Source organism: Macaca nemestrina, chromosome 3 (genome assembly GCF_043159975.1).
Source record: "Macaca nemestrina isolate mMacNem1 chromosome 3, mMacNem.hap1, whole genome shotgun sequence".
In the NCBI taxonomy this organism is placed as follows: Eukaryota; Metazoa; Chordata; class Mammalia; order Primates; family Cercopithecidae; genus Macaca; species Macaca nemestrina.
The window spans coordinates 152,610,369-152,635,499 of NC_092127.1; the positions used below are offsets into that span (position 1 = coordinate 152,610,369).

General features: G+C 34.1%; 2 protein-coding genes across 9 annotated transcripts in view; one reads left to right on the forward strand and one right to left on the reverse strand.

Annotated features, from left to right (window-relative positions):
* LOC105487690 (glucosamine-6-phosphate deaminase 2) overlaps positions 1–14,153 on the forward strand; it is a 37,785-nt gene extending 23,632 nt beyond the window's left edge. For all 3 annotated transcript variants that reach the window (XM_011751224.3, XM_011751226.3, XM_011751225.3), the window contains one exon: positions 1–14,153. In XM_011751224.3, coding sequence (XP_011749526.1) covers positions 1–62 — 62 coding nt within the window. In that variant the 3' untranslated portion in view covers positions 63–14,153.
* On the reverse strand, positions 2,713–25,121 carry LOC105487693 (GTP binding elongation factor GUF1). 6 transcript variants are annotated; one of them, XM_071093653.1, is made up of 18 exons: positions 24,975–25,121; positions 23,221–23,332; positions 22,932–23,080; positions 22,578–22,658; positions 21,372–21,449; positions 20,470–20,553; positions 17,735–17,799; positions 17,044–17,247; positions 15,300–15,439; positions 14,030–14,153; positions 13,472–13,604; positions 12,607–12,750; positions 11,665–11,798; positions 8,863–8,964; positions 7,641–7,760; positions 5,970–6,006; positions 4,722–4,862; positions 2,713–3,267 (listed from the first exon to the last, which is right to left on the reverse strand). In XM_071093653.1, exons 1-17 carry the CDS (start codon positions 25,119–25,121, stop codon positions 4,725–4,727), a joined length of 1,992 nt encoding a protein of 663 aa, XP_070949754.1. In that variant the 3' UTR covers positions 2,713–3,267; positions 4,722–4,724. The 6 variants fall into 6 exon arrangements, with proteins under 6 accessions (XP_070949754.1, XP_011749535.1, XP_011749538.1 ...); XM_011751233.3 differs by lacking the exon at positions 2,713–3,267 and having other exon boundaries at positions 4,669–4,862; XM_011751236.3 differs by lacking the exons at positions 2,713–3,267; positions 22,578–22,658 and having other exon boundaries at positions 4,669–4,862.
* Positions 25,122–25,131: the final 10 nt, after the last annotated feature.

A 25,131-nucleotide genomic window follows, 5' to 3' on the forward strand; every position in this document is an offset into this window, starting at 1 on the left:
GTCTAATGCATGTGCACAATAAACTTGTGGATCCACTATTCAGTATGAAAGATGGAAATTGAAGGAGATTGGAGCAAAATTCTGCTTGAATGAACAGAGCACTTTTTACTAAGTAGTAGATGAATTTTCAGCTATGCAATACGATAAAACATGGGGAATTTTGAAGACTGTCATTTTTTCATTTGAGTATCTATGTTAAACATTCCATAATTTGAATATTTATATCTTGTACTTGGGTTTAAGAGAAGTAGCTGGCTCTCAAGATTGGCTATTATAAAGTATTGAAGTCACATAGCCACCTATTAAAAAAACAGCATAGAAATGTCTGCCCGTTTAAAAAGTCATTTTAAAGGTGCCATTTGTGATATGACTCCAGTGGCATATATTTCATTTTTTTAATGACATGACACTCCAAACCTTTCAGATCAAACTGTCATTGCAGACCTTCACTTTTGGAATGCGATCTTTATATTTTCTGTGCATCACACACATGCTTTTCTGCACGTGGTTGCCTTAGTCATCTTCCTACAACACTATCTAGACATCAAAAATTGTGCTATATATCGTTGGTAAAGGAAATTTGAAGAGATGACAGTGCCTAAAAGTAGTTTACATCCTTTCGGAAAGTATGTGTAAGTGCATGTTTTTTGTGCACCACCTTCTGTAGCACTTTTTTACAAATATCTTATTTTTAATGACTTGGGTTCATGTCCCTAACATAAGTATCTTGACAATTATGAGCTTTATACCTAGCAATCCACTTCAAGAAATTCTTTTGGAGAATATTTTCTGATTATTGTTAAACTTAATATACAACTAGCTTTATTCCTTATGTCTAAAATAATAATATGAAGTATATATAAAAGGAATTACTGTAAACTACATTGCCATAGCAATTTACATAAAAGTATATTGTTTTCTATCTTTAACTCAAATAAAGCGTGTAATAAATAAGTTATCTAAATTTCCAGAAGTGAAAGTGAATACATGCATTCAACTCCCAACAATTATAGTATACGTGAACCTGCATTTATTTTGCGTTTGTTGCCATCATGCATCAGGAGTTAGGTTAAAAGATGTCTCTGCCTCTGTGGGGAGCAAAAAAAATGCTCCTTTCGCTTATTTTGCATTTCATAAGCCCACCTGGTAGAAGAAGCCTTACTTACCTGCTTGTCTATGTGATTAAAATGTATTTAGTTTCTTAAAATATTAAAAGAGCAAATAAATTAATGAAATAAAATTGGTAATAGAATTTTATGGTTAAAAGTGGGGGATGGGGTAAATTTGCTGCTTTAATTCCAGATGATGTTTTAATAGCCTTATGTTTTTTAAGTAACTAGTGAGTCAGTAACATTCCACGTACACTTCCAGTAATAAGAATCATTTACGGCCGGGCGCGGTGGCTCAAGCCTGTAATCCCAGCACTTTGGGAGGCCGAGACGGGCGGATCACAAGGTCAGGAGATCGAGACCATCCTGGCTAACACGGCGAAACCCCGTCTCTACTAAAAACACAAAAAATTAGCCGGGCGAGGTGGCGGCGCCTGTGGTCCCAGCTACTCGGGAGGCTGAGGCAGGAGAATGGCGTGAACCCGGGAGGCGGAGCTTGCAGTGAGCTGAGATCTGGCCATTGCACTCCAGCCTGGGCGACAGAGCGAGACTCCGTCTCAAAAAAAAAAAAAAAAAAAAAAAAAAAGAATCATTTACTACAAACTATGCTGACTACCTTAGAAAGTCATACAGCATCACAGTGAAAAAGCTAAAGGTACCTGTTGTGGTACATGATTCACCAGTTATTTCTGTGCTTTAAAGGTCTAAAAATTCTCCTTTCCTGACCTTGATGTTAGGGGCTTACTTGAGGTTCATGTACTCAAGCTCCTCCACAAGCTGAGTAGCGGAAACTCTGGCCACTTTCATTCCTGCTTTCATTCCCTAACTCAGGAGCTAAGCTGCTGTTAGGCAAAGAACTTAGCTTTTTGAAGAAAGAAACCATTGAATCCCAGCTCTGTCTGTCAACAATGGTGACTTTGGAAAATAAACTCTGCTTCTTCCCCAAAATTTTTAAATAGATTGAATGAGGGAAGCATACATAGGTCAGCAGAGTGGTCATCACATATTAAATTCAATAAATAGTGCTATTTTAATATTGATAACAGTGTTTAAACATATTTTAATGATTGCTAAAATCTTATTAATGTTAGGTCCTCTGAGGAATACACTTATAAAGCACACAACTCCAAGTCACTAAAGTCATCTGACTGAGAAAGTGGGACGGGGAAAGAAATTAAGCTTATGAAAATGCTTTTTGTACTATTATAACTAAAACTATTTCCTAAAGAGTCATAGGTTAAAAAAAAAATTAGTCTGACTAAAAAAGGCTAATATTGGTAAATTATTAAATAGCAAGCACACAGTACATATTATGTTCCAAGAACCAATTTGTAACTTATCCCTTGGCAGTGACAGAACACTTTGTTTTACAATTTTTTAGTTTCAAATACTGTCATTTTCAAAATACTGCTGTCATGGTCTTTCAGATTTCATCTGTTTTATCAGAACCTGGAAAGGGGAGGGAAGATACATAAGATGATAACGTATGTATCTAGGACTACATCTCAGGCTACTTCACGGATTTTAAGTAAATCTCTACTTAATTTATAATTAAGATGATTTCACAATAACTGGGAGCTCAAAATATCTGAGACAGCTCTCGTCACTTTAGAAAGTTTATTTTCCCAGGGTTAAGGATGTGCCCGTGACACAGCCTCTGGAGGTCCTCGCCTTGGTTTTACACATTTTTAGACAGACATGAGACATCACTCAGTATGTGTAAGGTGTACATTGGTCCTGAAAGGAAGGACAACTCGAAGAGGGGCGGGGGCTTCAAGCATAGGCAGGTAAGAGAGAAAGAGTTGCATTCTTCTGGGTTTCTGATTAGCCTTTCACTGAATATACAATTTACGTGTGAGAGGAGGGTAGGGGAATACTTACATCTTAATCTGGCTTAGTGAAACACGGGGCACAGGAAGCAACCATTTATGCATTTGTTTCATGTGAGCAGAAGGAAGACTTTGAGTTCTGTCTTTGTCCATAAGGAATTTCCTTGTGAGCAAATTTTATCTTTGTGACTGTCTTCATTTAAGAATAAAATGGGAGGCAGGTTTGCCTCAATCAGTTCCCAGCTTGACTTCCCTCTGGCTTAGTGGTTTTGAGATTTTTTTCTTTCACATAACCTTAGTATAAAATTCATCCTTGACAGTGTTTATCCCTAAAAGGCATTTTCTTCATTCAGTTCATTCAAGCAAGGTAGAAGATAAAAATCAATGGCTAAATAATGTTATCTTGCTATAATATAGTCTGCAGTCTGGTTTGTTCATTGGCTGAATAAACATGGCAGCTGAGAGCTTTGGAGAAATACAGCCATTTAGTGGCTCTGAAATCTCAAGTTAACTACTCTAAAATCGCTTCAATTATGAAATTTAGACAATAATTATTAAAATATCATTAAGAGTTCCTGGTAACACCAAACACCTGTCATTTTACACAAATGCATTTTGAATGTCTGAAAGACAGCTCCTGCCGTGAATTTAGATGTAAACCATTTAGTTTCAAACAACCTGATAAAATCTATAAACATTTTATCATGAACTAGAGCAGCTGTCTAGTTAGTATGTTGTGTGAGTTCTGTTTAATAAATGAATTCATATCAGATAAATTAATCCTGCTAACAAATTTGACACTTAAGGTGATTCTGAAAATCCTTTAACTTAAAGTAGATGGAATCTTAAGTATGCGGCCTTTTAGTGTCAGTAAGGAAAAACTGCACGCAACAAAATATAGCAGGTCCTCACTTGTTGAGATTCATGGAAATTGTGACTTTAAATGAAATGACATGGCTGGGCATGGTAACTCATGCCTGTAATCTCAGCACTTTGGGAGGCCACGGCGGGTGGATCACGAGGTCAGGAGTTTGAGACCAGCCTGGCCAACATGGTGAAACTCCATGTCTACTAAAGATACAAAAAATTAGCCAAGCATGATGGCGCGCACCTGTAATGGAGGCTGAGGCAGGAGAATCTCTTGAACCCGGGAGGTGGAGGTGGAGGTTGCAGTAAGCCGAGACTGTGCCACTGCACTCCAGCCTGGGCGACAGGGCAAGACTCCGTCTCAAAAAAAAAAAAAAAATAATAATAATAATGAAATGATTCATAAACCAATTTTTTTTTCCTCATCAATGTTATAAACCACTTAGAAGGAAATGTCATCATTCAAGGACCTGCTACGTGACATCTTGCTTAAAGTCAGTTTCTAAGGACCTTACAATGCATTTAAGGATATAACTGCATTAAGGACTTAACAACTGAGTGCTTTTACCTCTGAATATTTAATGTATTACCACATTTAATCTTCACAACAACTTATGTAGGTAGTATATAATCTCTATTTTACCCAAGAGGAAACAAAGGTTAATTTGGCAAAGGTCACCTTACTAGTGAGTGGTTGGAACAAGTATTTGAGAACAGGCAACATGGCTTCAAAATATTAAGCTCTTAACCTACCCACTCATTACTCCCTTTCAACGAAAGGCTAGTAAGTTATTTGAACCTGAATACCCTGAAAGTAACAAGCAAATTTTATAATTTTCATTCTGTTGTCAGCATATTACAAATTGCAGTGAAAAACAGATAGTTTTTAATTTATGAAAATTCTTTGTTTTCCCACCAATTATTTAGAAGATCGTGTTTTCAGCACTTTTATAAAAGCATCTTTTGGAACTTCAACGTTGCCAATTTTCCTCAGCTTTTTTTTCCCTTCTGCTTGTCTCTTCAAAAGCTTCATTTTTCGGGTAATATCACCACCATACTGAAAAATATTTTTAAAAATTGGAAGTCTGAGTCACTCTAAAGAGAAAATAATCACATGATTACCGAGGCATCAGTACAATCTTAATAACCATACCAAATTATTTTCCATAAGGCAGACATCTCTCTAATCTTCCTAGCAGATCCTAATTTTACTGTCAAAGAATGATAAAGGCTTTAATTTGGATGGAGGTGAAGATCCCTAAAGAAACCAAGTATTATAATATGCATGTCAAGGAGGAATTATCAATCTCATTACTGATTCTAAGCTTGGAATTTTGACTATAAAGCCACAGTCTAATATAGGAAACTCTTAATCACATAGGAATGAATGTGCCAAAAACTATACTGAGCATTTGGAGAAAGAATTGATCATTCAATTCTCACTATATTTAAGAATAATTTTTCTTAATTTTTGAGATAGAGTTTCCCTCTCACCCAGGCTGGAGTAGAGTAGCATGATTTCTGCTCACTGCAACCTCCGCCTCCTGGGCTCAAGCAATTCTCGCGCTGCACCCTCCCAAGTAACTGAGATCACAGGCATGCACCACCAGGCCTGGCTAATTTTTGTATTTTTAGTAGAGATGGGGGTTTGGCCACGCCTGGTCTCGAACTCCTAGCCTCAAGTAATCTGCCCATCTTGGCCTCCCAAAGTGCTGGGATTACAGGTGTGAGCCACCAAGCCCGGGCAAGAATAATTTTTTAACAGCTCAATAACAGCAAACTGGGAAAGCATATGTCAGGAGAGATTGATTTCAACTGTAAAATAAAGCCATTGTTTTCAAAATCTTTCATTATATGTTAGATCAAGAAAACATGTTACCCAGATCATAGAAATAACTGTTATAAGAATCTTCCTTAGTATTACATATAAGAACAATTTTCATAATTCTTTTGTAAATTTTTATTTTATAAATAAGATGAAAAAATATTTAAGGATATGGGCAAAATGAACCGGTTGCCATGGTCAAGCTGAAATTTACCTATTCAAAAAGAAAACTTGGAAATAATGTATAAAAACCAACAATAGAAATCAGTAAGCTTATGCCCCCTTTGATTTAAAACCCATAAAAGTTATAAAGTAGAAAAAATACAACTAGATACATACACATTTTGCCAAAACATTTTTCCTATAGGCTTTCACACTGTAAAAGAGAAAATTTCGTTTAAGTACATAATTCCATACTGTTTAAAAGCACTTTCTTACCAAAAACAATCTCCCCTTTACTAGAAAATTTTAATGACAGTATCATTACCTATGTAAAATTTCCATAAGCATATTAATTAGATACTTCAAATGCTCTTGTATTTATTTTCATGTACTTGGCATAAAAGAACAAATTCAACATGTTTGTCAACACACATTAAGAAAAAAAGGTCAAGGCTTGTGGTAGGCTTGATTAGGCCAAATTCAAGCATGATGTGACCTTGATTACACGAAATATATTACGTTATTTTTTACTCAATCTAAAAATACTGTTACCACTACTACTTCAGAAACACAAAACATGTTTATTATCTTATTGCCTCTACTGAATGTGGATGGAGTAGCTAGGAAGATTAATATATCTACCCCACCAGTTATAAACTAATCTATTTCTATAATGTTTGAGAAATTTCTAGATCATCTAATTTTGAAAATAGCTCCACCTTTATGTATTCCTTTAGAGAGAAAACCCTGTTTTTTTAAGGTATTCTCTCAACACACTTATGTTAGAATGAGCATTTGCTAACTGTCTTAAGTTGCACTTTCCAGGATGTTCCCTGGTTATCATCTCCACTCTGCCTGATCTCAGTATTTACGAAACACAGAATAACTAACTGAAGCAAAATTGTATTAGGAAATGAAATGTATTTCAAACAGTGGGCCTAAAATTAACCTCAAGTCTATATTAACATGATAGTTGTATTTCCCCATTAGGTTTGAGTAAAGGTAGACTTTAATAGCAATTTTCAACTTTTCATAACTGAGGAGATACTTCCTGTTTCCCAGAAGTCTTAGTATCATTAAGGAAAGGAAATGGGAAGTGCTACAAGACACATCCTGCACCTGCTGTTACAAGCTGAGCAGCTTATTCAGTGTTCTTCATTGCTATTTTTGTTTTTTTGTTAAACAGGGTCTATGTTTCCCAGACTAGTCTCAAAGCAATTCTCCTGCCCCAGCCTCCCAAGTAGTTGGGATCACAGACTGAGCCACCACACCCAGCCAGTGTTCTGATTTATGTATTACATTTCCATGTCCTATAGAAACTAGCCTATCTTCCATGTCTACTATAATTCATGTGAGGTCCCTAATCTAGAATGCAAATCCTAACATGGTATTGGCATTCCTTGGTTTATAACCTCCCTAGCTCTGGGGAAGTGGGGAAGTGATATTAAATACTTTGAGTTAAAAAAAAAAATTGTAATTTTGTCATTAGGAAGACAAAACCTTTTAGTTTCAGTTTCTATTAATTTATAATCTACCTAAAGGGATAAAACCATAAAGAAATTCCTTACCTGGGAAATTCAGTTATAGACATTCATATGAGTGGAAATTAAAACAGTTCCTCAAACCCATACATATTATACTAACTGCAAATCACATCACCCAATGGTGTTATATAAGTAATTCAAACTAACAGTCATTACTTAAATCAGAAAAATGGAGAGCACGATCATACTGTTTCTACAAGTAAGAATAAAGCTTAGGCCAATGTTAAAATGTTCAATATTCTTTCACTTTTTAGGTATATCATTTCTGAAACTGGCTCAAGAACAAAAATCAATTTCAACTCACGTTTCTCTTGCAATGATTTTACTTCCAATAGCAGCTTGAATTGCTATCTCAAACAGTTGCCTAGGAAGAGAATCCTTCAGCCGTTCACATATGGCTTTGCCAATTGAGTGTGCTTTGTCTCTGAGACAGAAAAATACAACTGTTTATATATCCTAAATAAGAATATTTCAAGTATTTTTCTAGGCCAGTTGCATAATCAATGTAAAGGTGATCTCTTAAGGAGGTTCAAATGGAACTTACTTATCATAAATATCTCTTACTCTCTGAATCATGAACAACTTCTCTAAGAAAGCAATGTATGATTACAGGAAACTTAGAAATACAACATTAGAAAATAGAAACCATTCTTGATTCTCTTTCCTTAGCCACTGAAAACGGTAAACATTTTGGAATGTTTATTTTAAACATATATCTTTCTAGTCATTTTTTTGCATATTTTTGTTATGATCAGTGTTTATGATATATTCTACCCTCTTATTTAATAGACATTTTTGTCACTAAATACTACTCCACAAGTTTTAATGGCTGAAAATAACAATATGGGTGCTTTGTAATTCATTTTAACCAATCTGCTGTTTCTTGAACACGTGGGTTTTTTCCTTTTTATAATTTTTTTACAAATATAAAAGGGTGCAGTGGCTCACGCCTGTAATTCCAGCACTTTGGGAGGCTGAGGCAGGCAGATCAGAGGTCAAGAGATCAAGGCCATCCTGGCCAATATGGTGAAACCTTGTCTCTACTAAAAATACAAAAATTAGCTGGGCATGGTGGCAAGCGCTTGTAGTTTCAGCTACTCAGGAGGCTGAGACAGGAGAATCGTTTGAACCCGGGAGGCAGAGATTGCAGTGAACAGAAATTGCGCCACTGCACTCCAGCCTGGTGACAGAATGAGACTCCCATCTAAAAAAACAAAACAAAACAAAAAAACTTGTTCCCAATTCTAAATCCATCATCATAAAATTTTTTAAACTTTTTTTTTTTTTTTTTTGCGTGGTAAGGGGAAACATTTCTATTACACTATTCTTTTTGACTATTATAGCTCTGTTCTATTTTTAGCAGTCCAGAGAGAAGTGTGGAAAAAGAAGAGAAAGCAAAGTACGTAGGGTGAACTCTATTTTAATTACCTTTAAAAGTTTTTTAAATGCAGCTGCTCAAAAATAAGTGAAAAACATATCAAAAGTGAGTATTTTCACATTCCACGATTAGTTTCTATTCAACTTACTTGTGTACAACAGTTACTAGCTCCTCTACAGTATTTCCATTCAGTAGAATATCCATTTTCACAAGTTCTGCAGTCTGGTAGCCTGCATCTTCGTAATCAAAACTAAAAGGAAAAAAGTCCAAGTGATAAATATTACACTTCCCAAGAGATTACCTTTTTTACTCTTTACAAAATGTCTACTTTCTGCCACATTACACTCCCCAAAGAGATCTTTCCATCAAAATATTACACATACAATTTCTTGTGAATGGATCTAAATGTTATCTTTTTATGTTTATTAAATCAAGGGCAAAAACAAGGGGAATATGTTTATAGGGGAAAGGGAAATAAATTGGTGAACCTGACAAAGAAAAGGGTTTATTGAAAACAAATACCATGCCTTCCCATGTTCCCAGCAGCTGGCAAGCTTCAGACAATACTATATATTAATGGATCATTTTCAGATTTATGAGTTGGGTTTCTGTTTAACTTTCTATTACCAATGACAACTCTATGTTTAAATAAATGCTATGACACTCATAAAATGCCATTAATAAATGAGACCTTTGAATTTCCTATTTGGCTCTTCAGTTTGCACCTCCCTTCAGAGGGCTTTTGTGAGGATTAAATGAGTTAATACATGTAAACCACTTAGAGCAATGCCTAGTACATAATACATGTTTAAACAGAGCCAAACAGAGCCTCGTTTAGCATGCAAACAAGCACTTAGTTTCAGCTGTTACTTTTAACAATGTGGTCAAAGCTTGCAATGTTAGTCAAAACAGGTATTTAAATGTTTAACTTATAAAACTGAAGTCTAACAAGAAAATTTCAGTTATAGGCTTACAAGTTGTCCCAATCACAGACAAGAACATGTATACTCCTACTGTCTTAATTTTAAAACAATTGGTGCCTGGACTTGCAAAATTATGTTTGGTTTCTAAAGATTTTCAGCAGAAAGGTCATAAAATGACAATAATACACTCTATTAACAGATTCTTTTCAGAAGTACTGTTAAAATCCTTTCTTCAGAAAGCATCACTTATTAAACATTTACTGTATGAAAGATACCATGTTAAGTATCCTATAGAATACAAAGCAAATAGGAAGAGGAAAAAACAGACGTGGTCCTTAACTTTGAAGTTGTTACAGCTCCAGCTATGTTGTGGTCCAAAATATTAAAAATCTTAAAAATTTCTTAACTCATTTTTTCAAAAGAAATCATTATAAAAATTGTGTTTTCTTTTTCCAAGGAGCCCAATCAATTCCTAACCTCTACTGAAAACACAGGCATTCTAGTGTTCCCTTAGAATGCAGGAAACACATCTGCAATTCCAAAAAGCTACTGGGGTTATGGGTTGAGGGCAAATGCCTGTTTGATTAGACACCACTACAGTTCTCGTATAACACAGGACTCCCTGCTCTGACCTAGTTGCAGTTGATTCTTGCCTCCTGGTATGAAATAAATTTTTCCCTGATCTTAATTCATAGCCTATGATGACTTTCTGTTAAGTGTGGAATTGACTGCATATGTAAAACATCCATCTTGAACATAACAATTACCTTAATGCTGGAAGCGGGAATATTTTATTTTTATGTAGTTCAAAAATCACGTTCTCTCATTAAATTCAAAATGTATTTAAGTTTCCAAATGAAAAGGGTTTTTAAGACCACTTATAATTCAGAAAGTAGTACCCAAATGCAAACTAAAATTGACAGACTTCTGTGAAAAATATTTATAAACATTAAACCTAGTAATCTTCCTTTCAACTCTAGTAATTTTAATATGCCCCCAATTCATTTTACTTTAAATTCCACAGCCACTTACTTGCTCAAGGTCTTGTCTGAAAGAAGACATAAAAGAAAAACAAACAAACAAACAAACTGGGTGACAAAGTAGAAAAAAATTCTCAATACAAAGGAACATGAAGATTCCTTGGTAAGAATTATATATGCTAACTCTCTTCACTGACAAGATGATTAAATAAAGTTAAAATTCCAAGTCACTGTAGCATGTTCGTTAAACACTGAAATTTGTCTCTGCACATTAACATTAATATTCATGCACTGTGTGGGAGTTCTATAGATGTCAATGTTCATTTTTCCCCTTTTGCTTCCCCATGTTTCATATCTATTTTCTACTATATACTATCCCGTAACATAAGATTTTAGGGCATAGTGAGGGTATCTAGAGTGAGATGCCCCACAACAACAACAACAAAAAAAAAACAGCCTCTCAGAATGCCATGCCCTGAGTTCCTTATTTGTTATTTAATAGTAACTCTTCTTTCATTTTTATCTGGCTTTTCTCCATGTACTCCTATGAGATACACAATGGTTTTCATGATGTGGACAACCTGTTCCTGGAAAGACTAAGTTATTAAAGTGTTCACTAATGGAGGGGCACACTTAACATTTTTTACAGACTGAATATGCACTTTTATTTTTCAAATGTAAACAGATGCTCTTGAGATTGCATAACATACAAATACATTTTAAAAGTGCCACTGAGGTTACAGTAAATTTTTGAAATTAGGTCTAATTCTTAACAGACAAGGAATACAACTCTTCATGAAAAGGGGAGTAACTTTTTTTGTTAAGAGAAATAAAAGTTAGAAAATAAATCAAAGGAAGTTTTTCTCCTATAAGCAAATCACAAGTAGTCTGTAACACCTATAAGGTTGTTCCAAGTCATTTTAACCTTAGCGTATGATTCTCAACTATCTTCAAGAAAGCTGAAAGTATTAAAGAATTAGTGTACTCTTGGTCATCAATATTTCAAAGAAGTTGGTCAGGCATCTTAGGTTCTCATTGATTTTTTACCTAGCATATCCAGAAGATAGGGATTTCAAAGAGTCATAAAAATCTACCACAATTTCATTCAAAGGAAAGAGATATTTAAGCATAACTCTATTTTGATCAATAAATATCATATTCTTCTGAACTGCTCTTCGAGCCTAAAAAGGGAAGGAAAAAAATGGGTTTAATGATAACCTACTCAAATACTGAGGAATAATGTATTTCTCTAATGGTCTAGTAAAAACTTATAGGCAGTATTTATAATCCAGGGCGACACATTTTATATTTCAATTACCTTAGGCTTGCTATCAAAGCTTTTAATCTTTATCTAAGAATTTTATCTTTTAAAATAAACACTTTCATTTAACAGTAAATCAAATGTAACTACATATAAAGTCAAAAATCCTAATTTCTTGTTTTATAAATAATTAGGTCCAGAGAAATTAAAAGTGTGAGACCAAGATTACAATCTAGTTTTTAACCTAATTAAAACTCAAGTCACCATTTGACACTTTCCAATATGTATCTGAGTATTTCAAGTAAGTATTTTTAAAGAATATAATTACATACCATTTGTGGATTAAATCATTTATTACAATGTGGTGAGAACTAAAGCAAAATGGGAGTACTTTCAAATTTATGGTCCTTGAAGTACTATAATCATCTTTCAAACTACTCAAAAAGGCGAAAAGAAATTATACATTTAGCTAATTATCAAATTTCTTTCCTTTGGGCTAAGATATCAAATCAGTAAATTACACAAATTATCAAATATTTTTCTTATTTGAAATCAAAATTTTAAAAGTATATATATCTATATGTGTACAGACACAGACATATATAGATATATGAAAATCTCTTTAAATTCAGTATGCTCAGCAGAAAGAAATCTTTTAAAACAAGTTGGAAATCACTATTTCAGAGGACTAAAACCTAATTTTGTATTAAATTGTATTACAGTTATACCTCGCAAAGCATCATTATTTTTCCAGTGTATTCATCTGGTGTGATAATAGTGCCCAAAACAACTGGCTCCAAATATTCTGTTACTTTTGATTTATCAGGGAATTGTGCAGGATTGATAATTGTAATTTCTTTTTCTCTATATTCCTAAAAATTAGAAAAATCAGCAATACTTAAAAAGAAATCTTAATATAATGATCATTTTTCTTGTTTTCTTTATATTTTAAAATCTCTCCCGCTGAAATCATTTAGTATTAATAAGTATTAGTAAACAATATATTCCAATTATTGATATTTACTAAACATATTTCATGGACCATTTAGAAAAAGTATGACAAAAGAATACATTTTAACCTGACATTTAGAAAACATTATAGTTTAATAGTTAATTTTGTTGGAAAATATTTAGATTGCCAAAATTAGTATTTGCTTAAAATGAACAGATTGCCACTTACATGGAATACAATATTGTCTTCATCACTGATTTGAAATTTAAAATTTCTCAGTCACTGGAATGAATGCTTCACTTTTTATGAGAGAAATTACTTATGACCAAAATTACATTTTGCATCTTTGTGCTAGAATCAGAATATTGTTTTCACTACTAATTTTACTTTTTACTATCAGCAATAGACTAGTTTTGATAATGTGGAGATTATATCAGGTTAAGAAAAATACTGCATAAATTAGTTTTCAAAAAAGTTCTTCATCATTAGGCATAGGGTAATTCAATGTTTATTACTACGAATCAATAAATATTTAAAACTTAATCAGCTACTGGTATAGCAAAAAGCTTCTCCTGCATTGTATATACACACATTTATTTTTTCCAAGAGACTAATGCAAAACAGTACTAAATACTAAGTACCTTTATCAATTTTGATGATGAAAGTACAGCTTTATATGGAACAGTAGGGGTTGTTAAAATAACAGAAGCATTATATTCTTGCTCCAGTCGCTGGTTGAAAACTTCCATGTGCAAAAGTCCAAGAAATCCTAGCCTGGGGGAGGAAAAGATAAACCCCAAAATGTTTATGTCCCATGGGCTTCATTTTTTTTTTTTTTTTTAATGAACATATTGTTATCTTAAGGGAGGGATGGAATTGAGTCAAAGAATTCACAATATAATTAAATGCTAGCATAATTTCATTAAATAAGATTAAAATCTTCCACTGGGAATCTATTTTAAATCACTATAAAACTTACCCATAAAATGTCAATCCACAACGTGAAACAGGCAGATAAAAATTGTTTTTGTCCACTTTACACTAATATAAACTTATTTTCAGTAAATGTTCCAGAACAATGCACCATTTTATACCTCCCGTACTTGATACTTTAAAAAAACCTCCCTTTCTTATAAAATTATTTTTAAAATATACCATTTATACCTTTCTTTCCTATAAAAAAAGTGAATGAATCTTACCTCCAGCCAGCACCCAGAGCAAGGCTACTATCCCGATGAACTGTAACACTGGAATCATTTAAAGTTAGTTTTTCTATAGCACTCTTCAGGTTGTTATATTCAGATTGGTCTACAGGATACATTCCTGGGGATACAATGATTTCTAATTATCACGTGATAAGCTGCCTCCAGACCAATCAAACCACATGTGTAGTGCTGCCAAGTTCCAAATTAGTCATTTACCTTTTAAATTACTTTCTTGTATTTTATGGACCAAAATACTAGTTTGCTAAAAATTTATGATAATTTGGTTTCAAAGTATCTTACAAGTCATTAGTCTTAAAGAATATACACCTAGATTGGCACTTCAAATAATGTTTTTAATGTTTTTGAAAAACTACAGGGAAAAGAAAAAAAAAAAAAAAAAAACATGGGAATTAGGCCTATTAAGGAAACACATTGTAATTGCAAAAACAAAAGCACAAGACATCCCACAACCCAAATGAAACTTTATTATTAGATAAAAATAGGAGTAGAAATGAAAACTATACTGCACTCTCAATTTTCTAAGGCAGATTATCTACTTAAAACCATAGTTAAATTTTGCTTTTTGGTATTTACTTACAAAAACTATGGGAATCACTACTGATTCTCTTTCATCTGACAACTCAGAAGTCCTCTAAAATCCAGATGACTGACTTTGCCTAAAGGTAGGGGTAAACAAAGTTCCTAATTCCCAGTGAGAGAGACTGTAGGGCGAAAATCAAGGGTTAGATACTCGGCACAGAGTAACCTGATGACCTTCAATCAGGTCTTCCTTTCTCCAAAGTAAAGGAAGTAACAGATTCTGAAATTATATATACTTGAGGCAACACCATTCTCTGTCATGTCTACATGAGTACAATACAATATTAAAGAAACTCTATCGAAGATGAAGATACTCAGTCAGTGTCTAATGATAATCAGTAATAAGAACATCCTAATTAAAAAATGTTTCAAATAATGAACTCCCTAGAAAAGTAAGAAAAATTTCTATTACTGTATTCTATACATCACAACTTCTTCCTTAAGAGCTTATTTCTTAACACATCCTAAATGATCTCCCACATATAATTTCATCATACATATGAAATTATAAACCGATAAACAGCACAAAGAATTAAGTAAAACAATATGCTGGAATTCGTGGTTATTTAACATAATCAGAATGTGTATTTTTTTCCTTAACCACTGAGACAAACTTTTAGTTTAAAAATATGGCCTTCAACCTTTGAATTTGTGAGCTCCTCACCTGCAAATACCATTGGTTTCGCTGATTTAAACCCAGGCAAGGGCTCCACTGGTTGCTTATGTAAATATAATGTATCTCCTATTTGCGCTTCAATGACATTTTTCATCCCAGCAATCAGATAGCCCACCTGTCCTGCATATCTAAATAAAATTATTATATGCAAATATTTACTGCTTTAATGTTTCAAGCACATAACTCACAATTAGTTCTACCTTCCCAGGAAACTATCATACACTTTCCAAACTTTCCATACACTTTGAAAATAAGTGCTCCATATCAATTATCAAACTCTGAAGCTTGCCAGCAAATGGACACACCAGGTCTTACAATCCATTAGACCTCTCTACTTATAAACCTATCACCTTTTTCATGATTCTGCCAACCTTTGCAATTTAAACAGCAGTTTCTAAAGTATATTGTAAATACAGTGAAACTAGTAAGTACAAAAGCATTACAATAAGTACACTACTTGTGATGTCTTTTATTAATGAATTGTGTTGCAAATGCTTTAACAATGGAAAAAAGGTAACTTTTTATCCAAGAAAAATGTGAACTCTGAACAAACTGGACATCTGATGTTCCTCCTTTAGCAGAAGAACGAATTCTGAGTTCAGCTGTAGTTTAAAAAAAAAAAATTCCGGCCGGGCGCGGTGGCTCAAGCCTGTAATCCCAGCACTTTGGGAGGCCGAGACGGGCGGATCACAAGGTCAGGAGATCGAGACCATCCTGGCTAACACGGCGAAACCCCGTCTCTACTAAAAACACAAAAAATTAGCCGGGCGAGGTGCCGGCGCCTGTGGTCCCAGCTACTCGGGAGGCTGAGGCAGGAGAATGGCGTGAACCCGGGAGGCGGAGCTTGCAGTGAGCTGAGATCTGGCCACTGCACTCCAGCCTGGGCGACAGAGCGAGACTCCGTCTCAAAAAAAAAAAAAAAAAAAAAAAAAAAAAAAAAAAAAAAATCCCTACAAAGTTAAAATAATTTACACTTACAATGAGCTTTAAGAACCTTAAATGAAGATGTGATAATGTTCAGTATATATGGCAGAATATAAATAGATGTTAAAATATTTCAGTAAAATAAAAATAGACTTTGACTCAATATAGTGCTGTTTATAGACATACAACACTAAACACTCAAATGTGATCTGATTGTCATCTGGTTCAATAATTTCTACAAATGAGGAAACAGGACCTTACAAAGCTCAAATTATGTATCCAAGGTCATGTCTCATCAGTACCTGATATGGAGTAGGCACTCAATAAATAGTTCTTTTACAAGTCAATTCAGATGTGTTTTTCTAATGCACACTACCCTTGCTAATCCCACTCCCCAAGAATTTTAATCAAGGTTTTACCATGAATTCCACACTAAAGATTTATTAAGGTTTCTGTTATACCACCTTTACAATGGAAAATCTAGTTATGAAGAACTGTCAAAAATGATACCCAATATGGGTGGAGGGAACTCTTTCATTGTCTCATCAAATGTATCAATATAGGATCCAATCTACCCTTGATCGTAAACCTAGTTATAATTAGTCATTTAGAATAAAAAAAGTATCAACTGACATTTCTATTGTCCTTCACCCAAGATTCCTTCTGACAGAGCATTTACTGTATAGTTACATTAAACAGTTTTTTTTAAGTTACCAACTGAGGATCATTCTAAGCATACCAAGTTGAGAAAAATGCAGAAACAGAACCACATACAAATGCATTTTAATTACTAATGCAGATTACTTACAATTTATGAGTTGGTTGCTCATTAGGATTCAGAACTCCTACTTCATTAACTTCGTATGTCTTTTGAGTATGTGCAGATACAATTTTATCTCCTTTGGAAACCACTCCGTCAAATAATGCTACATTGGCTATCACACCTCTATACTGGTCAAAGGTGGAGTCAAATACCAAAGCTCTCAGGGGATTTTTGCGATGCACTTTAGGGCTAGTAAATATAAGTAAAAAGTAAATACATATATACTAAATTAAAATCTTAATAAAATTCCTGTATTCAACTTAGATATTGTACTTAATTTGAGTTCTTGAGAAAGTTTGATACACAACAGCCTAAATAAAAAGACCTTTTTATAAAATATATTAGATTTAATAACCTCCAGTTTTAACACATTATTTATAAATATATTTGTTCAGCTTAAAGCAAAGGAAAATAATTGCCAATGTACTGAGGTATCTTTTATAATGATTGTCATGAAAAGACCTCCATCAATCATCTTTGCTTTTTCTTTACTGTACTTGCCTTCTATATTTTACTAAAAGCATATAAATTTATTCTCACTCCCTACAAGAATATTTGCCACATCTGTTAAGCTAAAATAACAGTTCAAGCTGATAAAATCTTTGAACTATTAAGCATAGACAGTTTTTGAACTATTAAATAGAGACAACTAGTATAAAAATCACCAAATACTCACGGGGGAATTCTTTCAATAACTGCCTGAAGAACACTCTCAACATTTGTTCCAAGTTTAGCAGAAATCTAAAAAGATACATGCGAAAAATATAAGCATTTAAAGTTGACTATACTTTTCTATCTTGATGACCTGTGACTTATGATCAGAAGGAAGAAATAATTCCAATAGTTATCAATTTGAGAAATACAGCAAAAGGAAAAGAACAAAGCAAACAGTATACTGACAAATACCTCTTTTTCTATTATAATTGGGTAGTTCTACAGTTCTAGAATTGAATTACAAGAGAGTCCTGATTATGGCACTGAAAGAGGAATAGATTAGCAGTTCAAAATCTGGGTAACAATCATATCTCTGCATTGAATGCGTGTATTTCACCAGTATCTATCTCCTTGAGTATAAATTCTATCGTCTAAAAAATGAAGTGATTATTCACATTCTGCCTAAATCTCAAGGTTGTTGTGTGAATAAACAATGTATGTGGATGGCATAAAACCATAAGGCATCTTACTACTAACTTTACTGTTCTCACACCAGAAAAGCAAGCCAACACTCAAACCACATGGTATGACTGACCTTTATCACCAGTAATAAATGGACTATCTCTGAAATCCTGATTTCAAACTTCTTACCCTTCCCATTCACTCTAGACCAGGAATTTTCAGTTTCAGCCCTACTGACATTTTGTGCCAGATAATTCTTTGTTTTGGGAGGCCGTCCTGTGCATTATAGGATGTTCAGCAGCAACCAGGGCACCTCGTTTACCCACAAGATGCTGGTAGCATCCTTCCCAAGATGTGAAAACCAAAACTATCTCCAAATATTTGCCCAGGGGCAAAACCACCCAACACTGACAACTACTGCTCTAGACTGTAGCACTTTCTTTACAACAGTCCTTAACTTGTAACTACTGAATATACTACTTGATGCTGTCCATCAGCTCCACCCTCCACTCCATTTCTATTCTTTCCCAGATGGGACTCCAAGATCCATCATTTGCAATCACTCTGGTTCAACCACTTTCTATTCTCTCCTTATTAGAGGCAGCTGGCAAAACCTCAACCTTGACTGCATCCAATTATGTTTTTTCTATGCCCATTCACAGAGCAGCTTAACATTACCAGAAAAAAGAAATCAAATGAATGGTATGGTTCATTTCTTGTATCTGACAACAAGCTATCTTGCCTCTGGACAGCCGTGCTTCTTAATATACTTAACTCCAAATCAAGAAACATCATTTAATGCAATGCAGATTTTAAAATTAAGGTTATTTATTAATTTTAAAGTATGAAAATGGAGGTTTGTAGACAGTGCTCAGTTTAGCAATGAACTGTTATGTTTTATGGGTTATGTTGTTTCCTCCTGGATCATAATCTCCTTTTCATATGGATAGTTAATACTTAAGATATAATAATTTCACATCGGGGCTACTATTCATAGCTGGATTCCCTGTATCTCTTCTTACACCTCTTTGATCCATTCTCTGTAAGGCTACCTGAATTTATTTGTTGCTCTTGCTTTAAAATCCTTCCATTGCCTCAGAATAATTTTCAAGCTCTTTAGCACAAGAGTCCCAGCATAACTTGATTCCTGCATACCCCTATAAAGCCTTCTCATCCAATCTACCTTTCTGATCAGTAAACATGCCAAATCTTTTCTAATTTAAGTCCTTTACACACGCTCTTTTCTATTCTTGGAATGCTTTTCGGAAAGTTATTCATTCCTCCATGTTTCAGTTTATCAGAGACGCTTTTGCTAAGCTATTCCATGTCATAACATCTCTCTAAGAAAAAAAGACTTTTCACTGTTCATTATGGTATTTCACCTAGAATAATAACAATTTGTCAAATGAATTTCCTCGACAAACTCTATCCTAGTCAGTAATTCCTATGGTTACTTCTTTGTTTACTTATTTATTGACTGTCTGCAGAAAGTCTGTCTGTCTTTACTTATTTATTGACTGTCTTGTCTGTCTTGTTCACTGCCATACTCTTAGCTGGCATATACCAAATAAGAATCTGAATGAATTTTATTAAGATTAAAATCAGAATAGTTAATTGCATTTTAATATAACACAATCCAAAATATAAAACCATGTATAACTTGCTCTTTTGAAAATTAAATGAGATTGAAAGAAAAACATTACAGTGCTGCGCTGACATACTTTACACTACCATGTAGCATAGCAGTTTGGCAGTGGCTGTTTAACAAGCAAATCATCATTTGAAAGGTAAACAAAAATTCAAATTTATAATGGTGGCAACTTTGATATAAATAAGATCCATTGTTTCCTAGCACTACTATAGCTTTTTATAAAATAGGTTTTTGTCAGTTCCAAGAATGATACATACAAATGCCTTGAAATTAGTTTGAACCTGCTCTTCAAAGACAGTATTTCCACTGGGCAAAATGACACACAAGAAATACCGCAGGGAGTTTCAGAAGGCCTGTGTTTTAGTCCTGGCACATTGGCTAACTAAACCCATGATCTTAGGAAAGTGATTAAAACCTTTGCGCCTCAGTTCCTTTAACTACAGCATCACAATAATTTCTGCATGTCCCAACAATATAAAAGGGACTTTTGGTAAGGATAAAAGGAAATTAATAGTAAAAGAAATTTGCAAAACTATAAAAAAACAGCGGAGGTAATGTCAGGTTATCAAATACCATGAAATTTCACTTAGCCCAATTTCCTGCGACTTTTTTCAAAGTATAATCTTTTTAGCAAAGTATTTTACCTTAATACATTCATCACTTGGAATATCAAACACTTTCTCAATTTGGTTTTCAACCCTTTCAGGATCAGCATTCTTCAGATCTATCTTTAAAAAAAAATCCATTATGTGTTAGTATAATAAGGATAAAATGTATTATGTATTAACAGTATTCGGAGGTAGTTAAAAGCTTACCCACTTCAGCCTAACTGACCCCTCTATGACATTTTTTCAAAAGCAGTAAAATAATCTATATATTAGCAGTACAATTTAATAACCATGATTGAAAAAGAGAAGTCAGGTAGCAGAGCATGCAAAAAAACTTTAAGCAGTTAGCTACCCAGGGCAGCAGAAGAGATCAGTAGTAATTTATCAATTAAGCAGCATGTGAACTGATTTTAAAAGTTAAATATAACATTAAGTCTGACAACAAGCTGTCCTACCTATGGCCTTCTTTTAAACTTAACTCCATTATCAATAAATATAATTTAAAGCAATGCAGATTTTAAAATTAAGATTCTAAATTAATTTTAAAATATGAAATGGAAGTTTATAGACAGAGCTCAGTTTTGCACTAAATTGTCATGCTTCATGTGCTGTATTGTTTCTTCCTAGATTATAAACTTCTCTTCTTTTCCTATGTATGGTTTAATCGGACAAACATGTTTCATCTGCTCTGCATTCCTTCCCTACAGAAATGGCCCTCAGTTACTGTAAGATAATTCAGGGGAACTATCTTCTCAACTCTGTGCAAGGGTGAGTTTAAGTTGCACTTCTGTTACATACAATTCAAAGAGATAAATCCCACCAATATATTTAATAAATAGCAGGAGATCTCTCATATAATAAATAGTACAACTGACATTTAAACACTAATTGTATTTTTAGAAAGTGAAATAACAACACTGTTGTCTCATTGTAATTACCTTATTTATAACTGGAATTACCGATAGCTGTGCTTCAAAAGCAAGAAAGAAGTTTGCTACAGTTTGGGCTTGAATACCCTGAAAATATCAAGACACAAGACACTGAGATGACCATTCTATTATCTATCACAAAACTTGTAATTTAAGACCATTCCACACATCTTCATCAAGAGACTTTGCATCATGCTAATAATAAAATTAAACAAAATGCCACGTAGCTACCCTTCATACTTTTCTCTCCAACTTATGTCTTTGGGATCAAAATGAAAATCGCTGATGGTAAAGCAATAACCACACCAAGTAGAGTGAGCCAACAGTCTACTAAGTTTGAGATAAGAAGCCTTTAAGGAAAGGTACAGGGCAAATCAACTATGATAGCTATTTTTCCATGCATCTGAATCATTCTCTGTAATAATTCCTTTCAGTTCAGAAAGCATTTATTGGAGGGCCTTTTCTATGCCAGGAAATACATCAGGCATTGGAGAAACAAAAGATGTAACATGGACTCTCAAGGACCTCAAAGCTTGGTAAAGAACACATTCATCAAGGCAGTTTATAAAGCCCAGTACTGCCTATATAAGGTCAAGATTGACTTTCCTTGATGGGATCAGGAAAGTCTTAACACAACACCACCACCACCCCCACTAAAAAAAGTTGGGTTTTGAATGAAGAGTTTGTGAGAAACATGTATCAAAAGCTTACTTTAGTATATTCACAGCTCTTATATGGTCATCTGCTGAAGGTCTTTATGGTTTACACCACAAAAGAGCTTAGTAATGTTACTGATTTTTTAAAAACCTAATACTTCCCAAATTATTGCCTTAAAATCACCTAAAATGATCTGAAACTAATGATTTATTCTCAAGATCTGCTAAAAAATGGATATAGAAACCTCAGATTAAGAAATGCGAAAGTTGGTGGGGTTTTTTTGTAAGATGCATTGATAACATGATGTCACACTTCAAAAAAAATACAACAATCTTTTGAACAATTCCAATTTAAAAACTAGTCAATTCCAGAGAATGCTTTAGTGTAATAATATTTCAAGTTAATAGGATGAAACCATATGATTTTCAATAAGTAATAAATCTATTTTTCAAACACAAAAATTCTATTTCCAAAACACATTTTAAAGAAAAACTCTTGAAACAACCAAACAGTCATGTCATATCACATGTCACATCATGCAAAATGAAAAATGCCTACCTCATTTGCATCAACCACAAGTAAAACACCCTGGCAAGCAGAAAGTGACCTGGATACTTCATAACTAAAATCAACATGGCCCTGAGAAACAAAAATATTGATACCTGTAAATCTGAGGTAGTTTTTAGGAAAGGGCATTATGTCAAATTTATTGACTTGATAAAAGTTGTAAATACTCGTTTCTTTTTTGTACCCTACACTTTTGAAACAACTGACACTAACACAAGAACACTGAGAAAACAAAAAGCAAAGGCAGATGTTTAATATTCAGTTCAAAAATTAAACAAGGATCTGTCTGCACTACTGACACAATGTTGACTTTAATAATACACGCAAAATTAATATTAAACTTACCGGTGTATCAATGAGATTTAAAAGGTACTGCTTTCCTTCACAATTGTAAAAAAGAGATGCTGTCTGTGCTTTAACAGTGATTCCTCTTTCTCGTTCCACTTGCAATTTATCAAGAACCTGCTTATTATTCTTTGTTTTATCAATTGTCCCTATAAACAGAAACACTTACTGATATTTCTCTGGGCTTTAAAAAAAGAGAGACTATTACGTATAAAATTAAAATTTAAGAGTAAAAGTAATTCTCAATAACTCGCACCCATCAGTTAAGTATGCAATATAAATGAAATACCTGTAAGTTCTAGGAGCCTGTCAGCTAAAGTACTTTTGCCATGATCCACATGTGCAACGATACTGAAATTTCTAATATTTTCAACAGGAAACCTAGACATGTCAAGTTTTTCCTAGAAAGGGGAAATACCACATTTAAGAGTATAAATTTTGCATACTATCAAACAAGTATAACAATTCAAAGAATATTCTTTTAATCGTTGAACAATATCATTTCTAGCATTTATATTGTTTATATTATTATTCTAAGAATAAAGACATATGGTTAAGTTCATATTACAAGGAACATCAGTTTAATAGTCAAAGGTAACTATACAGCTAAATAATAATCCCTTAACATTTCTACACCATTTTTAGGGCCAACCAGGAACTGAATTTATTATCGTGAATGAACTTAAGATACCTAGAACTTCTAAAGACCTGAGAATACCTTGTCCAGTAACTTTTGAGGCAACGGAGCTACAGAAAAGCTGAAAGAAATCTTCTGCTCCTATCACACATTTAACCAGGAATCAGATTTATTTAAAAATCTGTGTTTCTAACTGAGCCTCAAAATTTTATTTTAGATACAATTTTGCTACTTTACAGCTTCTCTGGTGAGAAAGAAAAACAGATGACATCCAACAAAAGACTTTCACTTAAAACTTAAAAATATTTTTAAATGGAACTCCTGGTTTTACGTGTACACATCTTTAACGTTTTTACTAAAACACATCACAAACTGCTAGAAATTGTTATCAAGCAAAATATACCAGTTTTTTGTACTCTAAACATTTCTTTCCAATCAACTCTATATTTCACAATCATCAAAACCATAAAATTAAAATGAAATATAAAATTCACAAGAGCTTTAAGTTTTTTTATAACAGCCCCATATAAGACAGATAATAAAAGCACAATTATAGCTGAAAGTCTGCCCCCCCCACCAAAAAAAGACCAATTCTGATGTTTGCCCTGTAGATTTTCTTTCCCTTCAGTTCAAAAGGTAGAGAATTGCACCATCTTTAAAACCGTGAATTGCAATATAAATCCATTTTTGAAACCACAGGCATATTAGGGCCAAAGTTGATTAATTATAAGGTTTTGTCTTTCTGCCTACTTATAGCTTGTCTTCAGTCACCTCACTTTTCTGCCTAAACTGTATCCATTCACAATTATCAGAGTTGTTGAACCTCCCACCCGAGTCAAAAGTACACAGGTTTGCTCTGGCTGAGGTAGAAGGAAATAATAAAACTACAAAGACAGACCGAGCACTTCCTGCATTCTAGGTATTAGTCTAAAAAAGTCCACTCCTCAAATCACACAAATCTCACCAATTAGCCAATGGATGTTTGATTAGTTCTGCATTCAACAAATGAAGCAGGAGAGTGACAAAGAAGTAACTTGCCCAGGCCACATAGCTAGTTAATTTGCAGGAAAATGGACGTTATATTAACATTTACTAGCAACTTTCTCAGCAGACTTTTTAGGAGAATTAAACAGATGAATACCCGCAAAGCACTTCGACCAGTGGCTCGCGTAAACAAATCAACATTTGACATTGCAAATGAGAAATCCTACGAAGTTAGTGACTTGCCCAAGGTCACACTAGTGAACGGTGGAGGGTCGGGAACCTGAGCCGTGCTCACACTCTGCTCTACCTCCCTGTAAGCAGGATTCAGAGCTAGTCCCAGAAAGTCCTACACATTTCCAAGATCGCATGGGGTACTCCAATGTTTTAAAACGTGGCTATATCAGATTCCAGGGGGCAGTCACCTTGAATTCTGCGGAGCTGTAGACCCTGCAGGTAGGCCAGGACTCTGGAGCAGCCCCAAAGGTCGGCGCGGGCCCAAGCGCGGCCCCAGTGGCCCACCGCGCGAGAGTGCGTGCGCACCCCCAGCCCCGACCCACGAGAGTCCACATGACCCGGGCG

What these genes read in the sequence shown, in the direction of transcription:
- LOC105487693 (XM_071093653.1), bottom strand. Translation starts at nt 25,121, where the DNA reads ATGTGGACTCTCGTGGGTCGGGGCTGGGGGTGCGCACGCACTCTCGCG. An exon ending in ACAGCTCCGCAGAATTCAAG is followed by an intron (nt 23,333 to 24,974) that starts GTGACTGCCCCC and finishes TCCCCTTTCTAG; the next exon opens with GAAAAACTTGACATGTCTAG. An exon ending in GAGCAACCAACTCATAAATT is followed by an intron (nt 15,440 to 17,043) that starts GTAAGTAATCTG and finishes AATTTTATTTAG; the next exon opens with ATATGCAGGACAGGTGGGCT.